Genomic DNA, 14890 nt, shown 5'->3' on the forward strand with positions numbered 1-14890 from the left:
GACTGGAGTAGACAGAGCCGACAGGTGCCAAGGACCAGGCTCCTTAAGCTGGGCGCGGGGTGGGGGTCACGTGACGGGGGCGGGCGGGGGCGGGGCCTGGCGCGCCAGGCTCCGCGGGTGACAGGGCGGGCGGGAAGGGGCGGGGCCTCGGGCGGGGCCGCCGGGGGGAGGCGGGCGGGCGGGAGGGGAGGAGTGGAGATGGCGGCGGCGGCGGCGGCTCAGGGGGGCGGGGGCGGGGAGCCCCGGGGAACTGATGGGGTCGGCCCGGGGGTCCCGGGGGAAGTAGAGATAGTAAAGGGGCAGCCGTTCGACGTGGGCCCGCGCTACACGCAGCTGCAGTACATCGGCGAGGGCGCGTATGGCATGGTCAGGTGAGGGGCGTTCTGGGGGAGGGAGCGTCTTTGGGGAGGGGGCTCCGAGGGAGGGGGCAGGGAGGGTTGCTGAGAGCTCTCTGGGCCTTGGGGACTCTGAGCATCCGGAAGAAGCTGAGGCTTCAGGAGGCTGGGGAGCGTCCCAGGGAGAGGGCCTTTGAGTGCTTTCTGGGGGAGGGGGCGCTGCGTAAAATCTAAGGAGAGGGGGCTTGGGAGCTTTGAACCCACCATTCTGTAATAAAGGGAGGGGCATCTGAGTATATGTGGGGGAGCTCTGGGGACCTTGGGGACCCTATAGACACGGGGTGAGGAGAAGAGAATAAGTCTTCTGGGGGAGGTAATATCCTTAGTGAAGCAGGAGTGAAGGACCCTTCACTGGGGAGAGGATGCCTTGGAATCCCCCCTCAATGAGGCTTGCCAAGGAGTTTGGGAGAAAAGAGCAGAGCTCAGGGCTAGACAGGGTGGGGTGGGGCTTTGGGCCTGGGGCCAGGGACCCAGTGAGCAATGAGGGGTCCAGGAATGCCTTCCTGCAACTTTTAGGAGGGGTCTGTGAGTTCGCCCAGCCCCACTGGGTGCTCTGGGCCTTTGTTCATCTGGGAATAACTCTGCTGCCCAGGAACCTCCCCCTGACACCCGCCCCTGCCCTGCCTATCCCTTCTCTCCAGTCCCTCCTATGATTCCCTCCTTCTCACTGTATTTGCCTCACTGTACGTCCTCCACACCTCCCACCCCATGGACCTGCCTTGGGTTGAGGGAGCCCATCCTGGGAAGGGGAGGATGAGGGGTCAGGGCAACTAGAATGGAAAGGGTTGAGGAGAGGGGAAGTCAGTGATCGGTCAGTCTCTTCCTCTGTTTGTGAAGTCACTGAAGGGCTGCCTGGCTGGTCCCCAGCTTTCTCCCTGGAGATCCCAGGCCTTCACAGCAGGAAGGAACCAGCATTGTTTATGACTGGCCAGAGCCTCTCCTGCTCCCTCCCCTCCCTGCTAAGACCTGGGTGGGGCCACCGGGCCTGGACTCCCCCTTTCGTAAGGCCACGCCAACAACATCTGTGGCCCTCTCAGCTCAGCTTACGACCACGTGCGCAAGACTCGAGTGGCCATCAAGAAAATCAGCCCCTTTGAGCATCAGACCTACTGCCAGCGCACGTTGCGAGAGATCCAGATCTTGCTGCGCTTCCGCCATGAGAACGTCATCGGCATCCGAGACATTCTGCGGGCACCCACCCTGGAAGCCATGAGGGATGTGTATCCTTCACCTTGGCCAGATGGCTGGCCAGGCACAGCCTCAGAGCTGGGCTGGGAGAATGTTGGCTTGTTTTCTGTTTCCTTCTTCCTTACCACCCTCCAAAACAAACCCAGTAAAAGAAACTTTCCAGCAGTAAAGAGGCCACAGAGTGTAAGAGGACGACGGGGAGGCCTCAGATGAATCCTGGCCTGCTGCAGCCAGACAGTATGGCCCTGGGCAAGTCTGTTCTCTGAGTTCTGCCTCAGTAGGGGGCTGGGCAAGATGGTCTCTATGGGAGCTTTGTCTTCTGACATCTGCAATTCTGTGATGAGATCCAGCCTCTGCCCACAGTCAGTTTTTTTGTTTAACAGACGGTGATTCTTTCTCCTCTGGGTCCTCAGACTGGAAGGAAGGCAGGAAGGAAGAAAACTGCCCTTTTTGGAGGGGCTACTATGAGTTTGGGGCAGTGCAAGCCGAGTGCTTTGACATTTCTTATTCTAACTCCCAACTGCCCTATGAGATGGGTCTCATCCGCTCCATTTCAAAGATGAGGCAACTGAGACTCAGAAAGCCTCAATAAAATCAAGTGCTTCTGTTGCTACCTCCTCCTCTCCCCCAAATGAGAACCTGTCCTCTCTCTGGGACTTCCCGCTCAGAGCCCCACCCCAATCCCCTGTGGACTTGCACCTTGCCCCGGGAGGGACAGCCTTGCCTTTGTTGCCCTCCCCCCATATTGCTTTCCTAGTTTGTTGTCCACTTCCTGCCTGGCTCTGTGAGCAGCTTATAACACCATCACCTCTCCCCTGCCCCACCCACCCCAGCCAGTCCCAGTTCTCCACCCAAGAGTGAGGATTAGTACTGCACCGTCTGCAGCTTCCACCACAAACCGTGGGCAGGAAATCTCCACACTCACCCCCAGCTTGCCGTGTGACCTTAACCAGGTCACTGCATCGTGTTGGGCCTCCTCATCTTTAAAACAGCAGGGTTGGTCCAGGTGTTCTCAGAAGGCCCTTTGGAGGCTGATTCTGAAAGACAGCCCTAATTTAGTCTTCCAGAAACAAACCACATGACATTTATTTGTTTATTTATGTGTAGTCTTTTTATCTTAGAATATAAAAGGACATTTACTCCTCTGTCTTTGGAGGTATGGCCAAGCACCCTGAGTAGGAGCGTGCAGTGGGGAGTTTCTCCTCATCGTCTTGCACAAACCATTCGCATAACGCAGGCATTTATTTTTAAGCAAACATTTATTGCATGCCAGATGGTGTTCATACATTATCTCATTTAACCTTCTCAAGAGCCATGCGGCTCAGGCTTTTATAACAGCAGTACTAGTTCATGTTTGCCGAGCACTTACAACATGCCAGGCACTGGGCTGGCTGCTCTACGTGGGTCATCTCTCAGCTAATCTTCACAACCACTTTCTAAAGAACAATTTTTTTCCCTTACTTTACAGATGAGGAAATAGAGGCGCAGACAGGTTGAGGCCATAAAGCCAGCGAGCAGGGCAGTGGGGATTCAGACACTGGCAGGTGAACTCCAGAGTTACTGCTCTTAAATGGGACGTTCTCCTGCTTCCCACAGTTTATTAGCCCTGTTCTCCCAGTAGGGAAACTGAGGCCACAGAACTGAAGTGCTTTGGTCAGGGTCACTGGCTGAGATCCAGCAGAGGCCTTGAGCCCAACTGCTAAGTATGGGCCTTGCCCAGCTCATGATATGAGTTGGCAGATCTGTTGAGTCCCAGGGGCATCAGCTGGAGGGATATGAAGCCTGTTCACCAAAGGCTGTTCTTCTTAACCGAGTGCCTCTCGTTGTCCCCATCTGGGGGGTCTCTGGCACCAACCTCAGCTACATTGTGCAAGACCTGATGGAGACAGACCTGTACAAGTTGCTTAAAAGCCAGCAGCTGAGCAACGACCACATCTGCTACTTCCTCTACCAAATCCTGCGGGGCCTCAAGTATATCCACTCCGCCAATGTGCTCCACCGGGATTTAAAGCCCTCCAACCTGCTCATCAACACCACCTGCGACCTTAAGGTCAGAGGGTTGAGGGCTGGTCTCCTCCTACCCCTGGGGTCTCAGGCTTGCAGGTGCCCAGTACCACCCCCCCCCCCACCCATAGGTAGGAGAGTATCGCAAGCAAAGGGAATAGCATGGGCAGAGACGCGGTGATATGATTACTTGGGCCCAGGAGGCCTTGAGCACCGAGCTCAGTAGCCTGGGTTGCATTCTAGATCTGTGATTTTGGTCTTGCCCGGATCGCCGATCCTGAGCACGACCACACTGGCTTTCTGACGGAATACGTGGCCACACGCTGGTACCGGGCCCCAGAGATCATGCTTAACTCCAAGGTAGGGGGGCCACCCACCCCTGAAGGGAAGGGGCTGTGTCCCAGAAAGCCCTGGAGCCGCCTCTAAGCCAGGCACTGATCCCCGTGATGCAGGAAGTCTACCCCCAGGCCTTGTCACATTATTCTGGTCCTTGGGCTCTGGAAAGAAACTGTGGATTAGCTCCTCTGGGCCTCTGCCCTCTGCCTCCCTGGCTGGCGTTGAACCTAGGTTGGGGGTTGTGGGTAGGCCCAAACATCAGGGTTGGCTCAACAACAGGTTGAAGCTGGCTCAGGAGCCCACCACTTTCTCCTCCTCCCCAGGGCTACACCAAGTCCATCGACATCTGGTCTGTGGGCTGCATTCTGGCTGAGATGCTCTCCAACCGGCCCATCTTCCCGGGCAAGCACTACCTGGACCAGCTCAACCACATTCTGGGTGAGGGGGGACTGGCCAGCTGAGTGGGAGGGAGATTTCACTTATTGGAGGTGAGATTTCTTTAGGGTCAGGGTCAGTAAGTCTGTGGGAGTCAGGTCAGGGGGACGACCGTGTGTGGGGCTCCTACAGCATTTCACAGTAGTTCACTGAGGTATAGATACTGTCCCCATTTGATAGATGGGAACAGTAAGGCTACATACACCCCACGCTTAGGAAGTGCTAGGGCCGGGATTTGAACCTAGGGCTGCCCGAATCCAGACCCCTTGCTCTTCACCACCATAGTACTGGCTGGTGGCCTGGAGCAGGTTGGTGGAGGCTCTTGTTCCTGGCGCCTTCTGTTCCCAGAAGGGAGAGATTGCTCACCAAGTCACCTGCTTTACCTACAGGTATCCTGGGCTCCCCCTCCCAGGAGGACCTGAATTGTATCATCAACATGAAGGCCCGAAACTACCTACAGTCTCTACCCTCCAAGACCAAGGTGGCCTGGGCCAAGCTTTTTCCCAAGTCGGACCCCAAAGGTGAGAGAGACTTGGGGGCTGGTGTGTGATAAAAACCGGGTGTAGAAGAAGGTACATGAGCCCAGCAGCTACCTGGGCCTCTGGACACAGAGAAGAAAAGCAATGCTTCTGGGAGCTCCTCTGACCATCCCTTTGACCCCTGACACCTGCGCTTCCCTAGCTCTTGACCTGCTTGACCGGATGTTGACCTTTAACCCCAACAAACGGATCACAGTGGAAGAAGCACTGGCTCACCCCTACCTGGAGCAGTACTACGACCCAACAGATGAGGTGGGCCAGCCACCAGCAGCAGGGCTGGCGGGTAGGTGGATGGGTGGGCATCCCTCAGTCCCTGTCCTGAGCCTCCCCACTTCTTTGCCACCCCAGCCAGTGGCCGAGGAACCTTTCACCTTCGACATGGAGCTGGATGATCTACCCAAGGAGCGGCTGAAGGAGCTCATCTTCCAGGAGACAGCCCGCTTCCAGCCTGGGGTGCTGGAGGCCCCCTAACCTGGACAGATGCCTCTGCTCCCTGGGGCCTGGTGAGTGCCCCCCACCACCCATGCACAGATTCACCCTGAGACCAGGGTGCCCAGCATGCCTCCACGCAGTCACAAGCTCACTCACGTCTATGAGCCACGTGTACGGTGGCAACAGAAGGGCCAGAGCCTGCCTCAGCCACAGACCTGTGGTCGCCCAGCCCCACATGTCTCCCACCTGTCAACACCCTGCACACTCCAGCCCCAGGTCACTGAGGGCCCCCTCTCACCCATCTGAGGAACGGAGCCAGGCTTTGGCTCCCCCAGGATGGGCAGAGAGGCAGGTGGGGCAGTAATTGCTTTGGGAGGAGCCGGCAGCACCCGGCCTGACCCGCATGCCAGGCTTTTTCACACCTGGTGTCCAGGTCAGCAGTTCCCATACCTTTGCGGGGCCCGGCTGGGGCTACCGCCACCCACACTGCTCTCCGTCCCTCCTCTAGTTTCCTCTCTGTCTCTGGCCAGCTGTGGCCTGATAGCAGCAAGGCAGACACACCTGGGTTCAAAGCCGGGCTCTGATACTCAATAAGGGCTGTGTGATATTGTGCAAGACACCTCACCTTTCTGCAGCTCAGTTTCCTGGACACAGTCCTGATAATGAGAGCAAACACCTCCCGAGCACCAAGCATTGTTGTAAGAGATTTGCATGTATTAACTCACTTAGTCCTTATAGCAGTACCTTGAAATGGGTACTAATGTCCTCCGCATTCACAGATAAGGAAACCCAGCCGCATCCCACTCAGCTGTGAGGACGAAATGAGGGAAGTGGAGGTCGGGGCTCTGGCAGGTCCGCTCAAGGGTGCTAATGGTTCCTTTCCTGCCTGCCTTTTTGTTTAGGCCCTGCCTCCTGCCTGCCCCTCCCCTGCCGGACTGTTAGAAAATGGACTCTGTGCCCAGCCCAGACCCCGACAGCCCAGGTCGAGGCAGAGGGCGGGCCTGGCCACCTCCCTTCGCTTTGCTCAGGCATCCTGCTTCAGGCAGGCCAACGCGCCCTCCCCCCTCACCTGAGGACCTGAGGGGCTCAGGTGGCCCCAAAGCAAATTCCCCTCTGCTGCTCTGCCACCGTCTGCCCGGCTCTCCCAGTCTCTGGTAGTTCTGGAATTCAAGGGCTCTGGCTGCCCCGGGACCTACTGAGGGGCAGTGGGGGAGGGACACGGAGGACACTGAGTGGGGACTCAGGGCCAGCCCTGCCCCACTCAGCTCATTAAAACCCCACCCCATTTTCCCTGAAGGAACATTCCTAAGGCTCAAGGACTAGTGTCCCTGAGGAGCAGACCTAAACCCTCCCCCACAAAGCTGCCACATCTAACGTCCCTGCTGCTTCTGTGTGTGGGTGAACAGAAGTGGAGGCGGGGGCACGTGGAGAGCCCAGTGCCCCTGCCCACCCCGTGCCTGTATCTAATATATAAATATAGAGGTGTGTCTATGGATGGCCCTGGCTCTGTCTGTGTTCGCCGATGCCCTGACCGTAACCCTTGCTGCTTTGAGGACTGATTCTCCAGCCCCGCTGCTTCCCACCTGTGGCTTTACCTGGAGCGGTGGCCTTTGGCTCCCCCGCTGGCCAGGGTTGAGGATGGGAGTGTAAGGAGTTCAGACTCCTAGACAGAGTGGGGTCAATTTCCCCCTTAGTCACTGTCCTGTCCCCGCTCTAATGGCTTCCTGTCTTAACTGGCTGGGGGTGATTCTGGAGTGACTCGGGGACACACTGTACACCCCCGGCTTCTCTGGAAATGGCAAGGGGTGGCATGTTATGTACCCTGGGCGCACATACCAGGGGGAAGGGGGAGTGTTGTAGCAGACCTGGTGGGGGGCGGGGGGGACTTGATTCCCCAGTGTGGCCACGGAGAGAGGGATTCTGGGGTGTGTGGAGGGCCTGGGGGTCCGCGGGCCAGAGCTGCCTGGCCTCTACTCCTGCCTCTACCCCAGCCCAGCTGAGCCCTGCAGTCTGGCCTCAGGCCAGAAGCAGGCTCAGCAGGTCCCAAGGGGTGTGGTGGCAGCCGGCGGTGGAGCCAGCCTACATCGGCCAGGCAGTCAGCGAGGCTACACAGTGCATCGGGAATGGCTCAGCTTGCGGCAGCCAGAGCCTGAAGAAGCAGCGCGGCCATGAGCCCTCTGCTGTACTACGCCCTTCCCGCCCTGAGCAGCTATGTCATGCTCTCCATCTTCTTCCTGCGCCGGCCTCGCCTGCTGCATACGCCATGGGTTTCAGCCTTCTGTCCCCGCCTGGGGGCCCACCGGGGAGGTGAGCTGGGCTGGGGTAGACGGGGGGTGGGGGCTCCTGAGGATGGAGTGAGGATAGCAAGGCAGGTGCCAGGGTGGACAGCAGAGAGGGGTAGGTCCAAAGGGCAGGATGTTAAAGGAGGGCAGAGTTCGAGGTGGGCGGAGAGCCGGGTGGCAGGGCAGGATGTGGAACAGGGAAGGAGAGGCTGCTCAACCTGGCCTGCCTGGGGGTGATGAGGCAGGGGGCGTGGCCAGGCCGCAGGAACCCACCCTAGCTGCCCCACACAGGATCTGGAGAGCGCCTGGAGAACACCATGGAGGCCATGGAGAAGTGAGTCCACCTGCCTGGCCAAGCTGCCGGGTAGGGTTGTGCCAGCTGTACGAGGCATGACGCTAAGGGGTGCCGTTCACTTCCTGCTCTGGGTGACTGGAGCCCCCTGGAGTTGTGCGATGCACAGCCTGCACATCCGGCCAGAACTGCCCCATGTTCCCCTAAACGTCCCCACCGCCCTGCTATCTGGCGCATCCCCCATCCCTCGGCCACTCACCTTCACTCCCATAGCGCCATGGCCCAGAAAGCCGACCTCCTGGAGCTCGACTGCCAGCTGACTCGGGACGGCGTGGTGGTGGTGTCACACGACAAGAACCTGTACCGCCAGTCAGGCGTGAATAGGGATGTGGGCAGCCTGGACTTTGAGGTGGGCCTTGCCCCAGCACCCCAACCGTGCCCAGAGAACCACCGTGCCTCCACGCGTGGCTCCTGGTGACATGCTCCCTGCTCTCCCTGTAGGAGCTGCCCCTCTACAAGGAAGAGCTGGAGGTTTACTTCTCGCCGGGTGAGTGTGGGCTGTCAGCGCCGGGCTGAGCCAGCTGGAGTGGGGTCACGGCCTCCTGCCCTCTTTTCTCCTCTGGGACCCACGCCCTCCCCCCGGGCTTGCACCCCGCCCCCCAACCTCAGCAATCCTTCTCTGATCCTTCTTCCCACAACCCCTCAGGCCACTTTGCACACGGGTCAGACAGGCACATGGTGCGTCTGGAGGACGTGTTCCGGAGGTTCCCGTGGACGCCCATGAGCTTGGAAGTCAAAGAGCAAAATGAAGAGCTCATTCGCAAGGTGGTGCTGCGGGCAGGGCTGGGCGAGGGACCAGGGCTGGATGGAGGCCTGACTCCCCATCACCTCCTCCTCCTCCCAGATAGCGGGCCTGGTGAGGCACTATGAACGCGATGAAATCACCATCTGGGCCTCGGAGAAGAGCTCAGTCATGAAGAAGTGCAAGGCTGCTGTGAGTCCCTTATCCCTCCCTGCGCCCACTGCCCCTCCCAAACGGGCTTAGGCCAGAGGGGTCTGGGGGTTCTGCAGGAGCCCTGAGCAGGGTCTCCCGGGGTGGGATTTGGAGAGCAGGGGAGGTGGGGAAGGTGTGTGAGCAAAGGCATGCCAGAGGGACAGGGAGCGGGCTCTAGGCTTGGAATGCTGGGCCAAGATGTGGCTTTGATCCTGCAGGTGGTAGGGTTTCCTGAATGTTGAAAACTGTGCAGCCCAAGCCTCCTCTCTGCTTCCGCAGGAGCAGACTGATCCCCTTTCTCACTTCCCCTTGGCTTCCAGAACCCCGAGATGCCCACCGCCTTCACAATAAGCCGAGGATTCTGGGTGCTGCTGCTCTATTACCTGGGGCTGCTGCCCTTCATCTCGATCCCTGAGAGGTTCCTCATCTCTTTCCTGCCCACCATCATCAACAGGTACCTACAGGGTCCCCATCTCCCTTCCTCATTCTCCCCCAGGCTTCTGTCCTCAGAAAAACACCCCCCTCCTCCCTCCACCGGAAACTAACACAACATTGTTAACCAATTATGTTGCAATATAAAATTAAGAGTTTTTAAAAAATTTTAAAAGAAAACCAAAACCCTCCCGCCCACTTCAGACCCCATTGTGCAGGGTCCCGTGTGGAGCAGGAGATCCAGTGTCCCCAGCTCCCTGGCTACCCTCAAGGATAATCTCCCATCCGGGGTCCTTTGAAGACAGTGGTCTCACCAAGCATTCATGAATACTAAGGGGGACACGAACCCCCTGACATCCTATGCAAATGTGCGTTGATGTGGATGGAGTTTTAGGATAAGGGTTCATTTGTTCATCCAGTCATCCAACAAAGAGTTATTGAATGCCTACTCTGTTTCAGGTGCACTTACACTAGTAAATAAGACCAATGTGGGTGGGGAGAGGCCCTCCATGAGCTTACAGTCTGGGTGGGAAGACAAATATTTATTAATTACAGCATCACCCTGATTCTCAAACAGAAAGGCAAGCATTTTCCTGCTTTGGGACAAGGATTAACAAAGTAACAGCTGGGCAAAGTATCAGGAATTTGGATACTTCACCAGCTCTCAGGCCGGGACCCTCCCTTTGCCTTCTGAGACCTCCTCTGTGGCGCCCCCAGTGCTTTCTGCTCCCCTCTGTCGTCCTGAGGGAAGCTCCCAGCCAACCCCCATCATCCCTTGCCACAAAGAGATCATTATACTACAAACTTGGTGTACCTAACTTTTTATACAGGGTTTGCAAGGTGTTTTCACATCCTTTAGTTTATCTGAGCCTTACCTTGCAGCACCCTCAGGAGATAACAGGAATCATGACCCCCATGGAGAATCTGAGGCTCAGAGAGGTTCTGTAATTTGCCCAAGGTCACACAACAGAGCCTGCCCTGGGACACTGTGAAAGCCTCTAAGGTCACCCTGGGGACTTCGCTGGAGGTCCAGTGGCTAGGACTCGACGCTTCCACTGCAGGGGGCACGGGTTCAATCCCTGGTCAAGGAACTAAGATGCCGCATGCCGCACAGCACAGCCAAACAAAACCAAACAAAACAAAAAATGACAATAACAACAACAACAACAAATTCATCATTAAAAAAAAAAAAAGTCACCCTGGAGTGGAACAATTAGGGGCAAGTAGCCGACCGATTAAAAGTGCTGTCTGGTCTCAGGAAGTTGGTCAGGCCTAACCAGGAGGACCTCCAACTGCGTATCCAGTTTGGGAATCAAGCTGGGTCCTGGCCCTGGCCCCACCATGGATTTGCTGTGTGACCTCGGGCAAGTCACTTTAGTTCTCCAAGACTCAGTTTCTTCTTCTGTAAAACGGTGAGGGGAGGGGCACCCCCTCAAAGCATGGAGTCAAGGATACCGGAGTAGGAAGTCACTGAGCAATGGGTGACTTGTTCCTCTGGGCAGCCGCAAAGGTTCTTCTAGAGGGAGTGGGGTTATACTGGTTGGGGGGGCAGTCACTACCACCCCCACCCCACCCCTGTGACACAGAGAGACCCAAGGGGCTGACCACGACACCACCTCTCCACAGGACCTACTTCCCATTTTCCTGCTCTGGGCTGAATCAGCTGGCGGCTGTGGTTTCCAAATGGTGAGGTGGGCGAGAAGGCTGGGTGGAGGGATCCCACAGAGACCCACCCTTCTCCTTAGTCCCCTCTCATCACAGCCTTTGCTACCCCGCCCCCCACCAGGCTTATCATGAGGAAAAGTCTGATCCAACACCTGGAGCAGCGAGGGGTGCAGGTGAGCAAGTGGGTTGTTCACAGCGTGGGCCCAGCATGGCATTCCAGTCACAGCTCTTTTATTAACTGGCTGGGTCACTTGGGCAGATCACCTTCTGAGTCTCGGTTTCTTCATCTGTAAAATGGGGATAATGATATATTTTAACTCTTCTGGATATGTAGCCGATACTTAGTAAGGGCTTGATAAAGGCTAGCCGTTACGATGATGATGATGTATTGAACTGTGCTGATCCCTGATGAGGGGGGCTGGGAAGAGACCAGAGAAGGGGAAGACCAGCCCATGCCACACCCCTCTTCCAACCCGCCAAGCATCAGCTCTGACCGGGTCACTTAATTAGCAAACCTTTGTTGGGAACTGACTGTGTTGAGACCACAGTTCCAGGCACTGTGGTCCCGGGGAAGGAGCAGGGAGCTTACCATCAGGGGCAGAGGAGGAGGAAAAGCAGGCATCGCAGGGGCAGCCAGTGGACAGAAAGGAAGAAGAGTGCTGTGGTCTGTGGGGTCAGAGAAGACCTTCTAGAAGCAGTGAGGGGGCTGGCAGGGAGGGGAAAGGGAGAGCATCTCAGCAGGAGGCTCAGCATGTGGGAAGGCCATGAGAAGCAAGAGGCCAGCAGAGGAACTGAGAGGGGTCCCACCAGGCTGCAGTCTGGAGGAAGTGGCACCAGGGGAGCTGGAGAAGGCAGGAGAGGCTGCGGCAGGCAGCCTGTGAACCTCAGTAAGGAACCTGGACTTCAGCCCAAAGGGGAGGGAAGCTTTTGAGGGCCTTAAGCAGGGGAGAGACCTGATTCAATTAAGCCTTGTCGAGTGAGGGTCACTCTGGCCACCACGTGGAGAAGGGATTGTGGGGGCCAGTGTGGAAGCAGAGTCTCACTAGGCGCCTGATGCTGCCACTGACAGGACTGGGGCTTAGGTGGCAGCAGCGGGGATGGATGGAAGGGTTAAGTCACAGACAGGCCGGACTCAGCCACTGATTGGATGTTGGGGTGAGCAAGGCATGGGGATGACATAGCTCTTTCAGGTCAGGCCTCCTGCTCCACGGTCTTCACCATAACTCTGGGAGGTTAGACCATCACTCTCATTTGTGAAATTAAGAAACTGAGAGGTCCATCCAGTGACTTAGCCCAGGGTACAAATACCGGCTCCACCTACTGCAGTGCCCACAGGAGAGGACTCAGAAGGCAGGGAAGATGTAGAGCAGCAGGATATGGGCAGGCTGGGAGGCAGGCTGGGAAACATTCCACTACCAGCTGTCCCAGGGGGAAAGAAACCCCTTGATTTGAATATTAGGTAATTCCCCTGCTGTATATACTCCCACCTTGGCCAATTTCAGGCTACCAACATGAATTCACAGAACAGAGTTGGGAAGAGATGTGTGGTGTGGTAGCACACCATTATATACTATTTCCATCTTATACATTCGATAGATGTAGATAAGCTCCAGAACAGGGGTAACAGTAAAATGTGGTAAAATAATTAGGAAGTGATGAGTTTTGAGTATTTATTACCTTTGTTTTTAATATAATTTATTGAATTGTATGTTTATATAATGTAATGTATGTTTATATAACTTAATAATGGCTGTATTTAATAACCAGTTTGCAAAATTCCTGAAAATGTGACAGTCAGCTCCAGCATAGCACTGCTGGGAGGTCTCCACAGAGGAGGAGAGCTCCCAGCGTCTGGATAAAAGGGGAAGCACTAGGTAAAGTTGTTGGGAAACTACAAGCCCCTGCCTCCCCACTAGGTGGTATTTTGGTGCCTTAACGAAGAGTCAGATTTTGAAGTGGCCTTCCGCCTGGGGGCCACTGGCGTCATAACTGACTACCCGACAGCCCTGAGGCGCTACCTGGACCACCATGGACCACCTGCCCTGGCCTCCTAACCCAGAGGTGCTCACCCTCTCCTCTATTTCTCTTCCCCAATAAATGTATTCTCTTCAGTCATGTCTTTGTGCTTGGGGAGTGGGGGAAGGTGTGAGGGGTTATACCCTAGAAGACTGCAAAGATGGCAGCTTGTGGCAGAAGAGGCCAGCTGAGGGCCAGAGTCTGAGGCCCTAACCACCCTGACCCACTGGTTCTACCACATTCCAGACCCAGAGTAATGCCACACCCTGTGCCAACCTGGCCTCCACTCTCCTCAGGAATGTCCCTTGCAAGGCCCCCTGCCCCTTCAGAGCCACAGACAATGGTTCCATTCTCCTGAGGACATTAAGAGCCCCAAGCACACAGCAAGAGACTTGCCTTGCCCCTGGGAGCCACATCACCTGGCTTCAGAGGATGGGCATGGCTGGCCCATCTGCTACCTCAGCCATTCCAACCTTCCATTACCAGGTCTCCCACTCCAGAAGCTTCTCGAATTCCTCAGCCCTCGTTAGCCCTACTACCTTATTCATTTAATGAATCACATATTTCACAAAGAAGTTATTAACTATAGGCCAGGCTGGGTACTGGGGCCAGTGCAGGGAACAAGACAAGCCTAGCATGGCAGGCACATGTTTAAATGGACATTTTCATTTTCAACCCAGTTCAGAGGTGAGAGAGGGAAAGACACGTAACCCAGCCTGGATGGGCAGGACATCAGAGGAGACTGCCGGGAGGAGGTGATGCACAACAGTAGGAATCGGCTTGTTCTGAGGCTCTGGCTCCCAGGGTTCTAACACGGATGGATACCTTTAGCTCTTCCCATCCAAGAGCCTGGCCCTGATGCTGTGGCAAGAACCACGGAATCGGGCCAAAGTGAGAATCTCAGCTTTACCTCTTATCAGCTGGATAAGCTTTGGAGAGCTGCTAGACCTCTGTGGACCTCAGTTTCCTGGTAAAATGGGAACAATAGCAGAAGCTGCCTCCTAGGATTGCTGTGGGGATTAAGGGAGTGGGGCACGGGCGGTGGGTAAACGCAGATAATTATGACTATTATTTCCCGGGGGCGGACGTCCAGACATCATCTCCTTCTTAACCCTACGTCAGGTCAGGTATCTCAGATCCTCGTCCCTTCGAGGACCGCGGGAGGAGAAGGGGGCTACCAGGCCCCGGCCGTGGGGCCGGCCGGCTGGGTTTCGGGCCGCAGCCGCATTTCCGGGCCAGCCTGATCCAGGAGCAGGGGGGAAGGGCAGCCCAGGCCTGCGCTGGCCGCTGTGTGACGCGCCCCCTCATTTGCATACTGCACGCCGATTGGCCACAGCGGCCGCCGGGACCAGAGGCTGTCCCCCTCCCCCTCCCGCCGCAGCGGCGGCAGCAGCTGGTCTCGGTGTAAACAAGTCGCGGAGGCTGCGAACCCGGGCCGCGGGGTGGGGGGGGGACGGCGCCCACCAGGAGCGCCCCCCACTCGCAGGCCAGGCCACCCCGGCGGACCGGAACCCCGCGCGCCCAGGCGAGGTGAGGCCCGCAAAGTCAGGGTTGCGCGTCGCCCCGCGCCCCCGCGGCGAGCACTGCCCCCTTCCCCCCGGCGCCCGCCCCTCGTCCCCGCGCCCCAGGTGAGCCCCAGGGTCTCAGGTAAGGCTCCGCGATGCAGGTAAGATCCCCTCGGCATAGACAAGGCCTCAGCGCCCCCAGGTAAGAGCCCGTCCCCTCCTAGGTGATCCTCCACCTTCACTGAGGCCTCCTGCCTTCTCCAGGAGGGTGAGGCATCCTCTCCCCAGGTGAACTCCCTGTGCCTCAAGTGAAGTCGTCCCCACCTCCGGCAGTTCAGCTGAGGTCCTAAGGACCATACAATTCCTAACCCCCTC

The 14890-nt window shown here is 57.0% G+C and overlaps 2 protein-coding genes across 5 annotated transcripts; both read left to right on the forward strand.

Moving 5' to 3' along the window:
• The first annotated feature begins 198 nt into the window (after positions 1-198).
• On the forward strand, positions 199-6820 carry MAPK3 (mitogen-activated protein kinase 3). Of its 2 annotated transcripts, XM_059897608.1 has the most exons (9): positions 199-371; positions 1433-1615; positions 3444-3633; positions 3831-3947; positions 4247-4361; positions 4748-4879; positions 5040-5149; positions 5246-5400; positions 6232-6820. In XM_059897608.1, the coding sequence occupies exons 1-8, from the start codon at positions 199-201 to the stop codon at positions 5366-5368; spliced, it is 1143 nt and encodes a 380-aa protein (XP_059753591.1). In that variant the 3' UTR covers positions 5369-5400; positions 6232-6820. The 2 variants fall into 2 exon arrangements, with proteins under 2 accessions (XP_059753591.1, XP_059753590.1); XM_059897607.1 differs by having other exon boundaries at positions 5040-5400.
• A 411-nt stretch (positions 6821-7231) lies between these two features.
• GDPD3 (glycerophosphodiester phosphodiesterase domain containing 3) lies at positions 7232-13105 on the forward strand. Of its 3 annotated transcripts, none has more exons than XM_059897882.1 (10): positions 7232-7636; positions 7890-7945; positions 8177-8312; positions 8405-8450; positions 8610-8728; positions 8808-8897; positions 9218-9351; positions 10956-11015; positions 11116-11167; positions 12911-13105. In XM_059897882.1, exons 1-10 carry the CDS (start codon positions 7541-7543, stop codon positions 13046-13048), a joined length of 927 nt encoding a protein of 308 aa, XP_059753865.1. In that variant the 5' UTR covers positions 7232-7540; the 3' UTR covers positions 13049-13105. The 3 variants fall into 3 exon arrangements, with proteins under 3 accessions (XP_059753865.1, XP_059753866.1, XP_059753864.1); XM_059897883.1 differs by having other exon boundaries at positions 7903-7945; positions 10916-11015; XM_059897881.1 differs by having other exon boundaries at positions 7903-7945.
• Positions 13106-14890: the final 1785 nt, after the last annotated feature.

The sequence above is a fragment of the Balaenoptera ricei genome, chromosome 15 (assembly GCF_028023285.1).
Source record: "Balaenoptera ricei isolate mBalRic1 chromosome 15, mBalRic1.hap2, whole genome shotgun sequence".
In the NCBI taxonomy this organism is placed as follows: domain Eukaryota; kingdom Metazoa; phylum Chordata; class Mammalia; order Artiodactyla; family Balaenopteridae; genus Balaenoptera; species Balaenoptera ricei.

Coding starts and splice junctions, on each gene's coding strand:
- MAPK3 (XM_059897607.1), top strand. CDS start 199: ATGGCGGCGGCGGCGGCGGCTCAGGGGGGCGGGGGCGGGGAGCCCCGG. Junction 3,634..3,830: donor ACACCACCTGCGACCTTAAG/GTCAGAGGGTTG, acceptor GTTGCATTCTAG/ATCTGTGATTTTGGTCTTGC. Junction 3,948..4,246: donor AGATCATGCTTAACTCCAAG/GTAGGGGGGCCA, acceptor CCTCCTCCCCAG/GGCTACACCAAGTCCATCGA.
- GDPD3 (XM_059897881.1), top strand. CDS start 7,498: ATGAGCCCTCTGCTGTACTACGCCCTTCCCGCCCTGAGCAGCTATGTC. Junction 8,313..8,404: donor TGGGCAGCCTGGACTTTGAG/GTGGGCCTTGCC, acceptor CTCTCCCTGTAG/GAGCTGCCCCTCTACAAGGA. Junction 8,451..8,609: donor GGAGGTTTACTTCTCGCCGG/GTGAGTGTGGGC, acceptor ACAACCCCTCAG/GCCACTTTGCACACGGGTCA.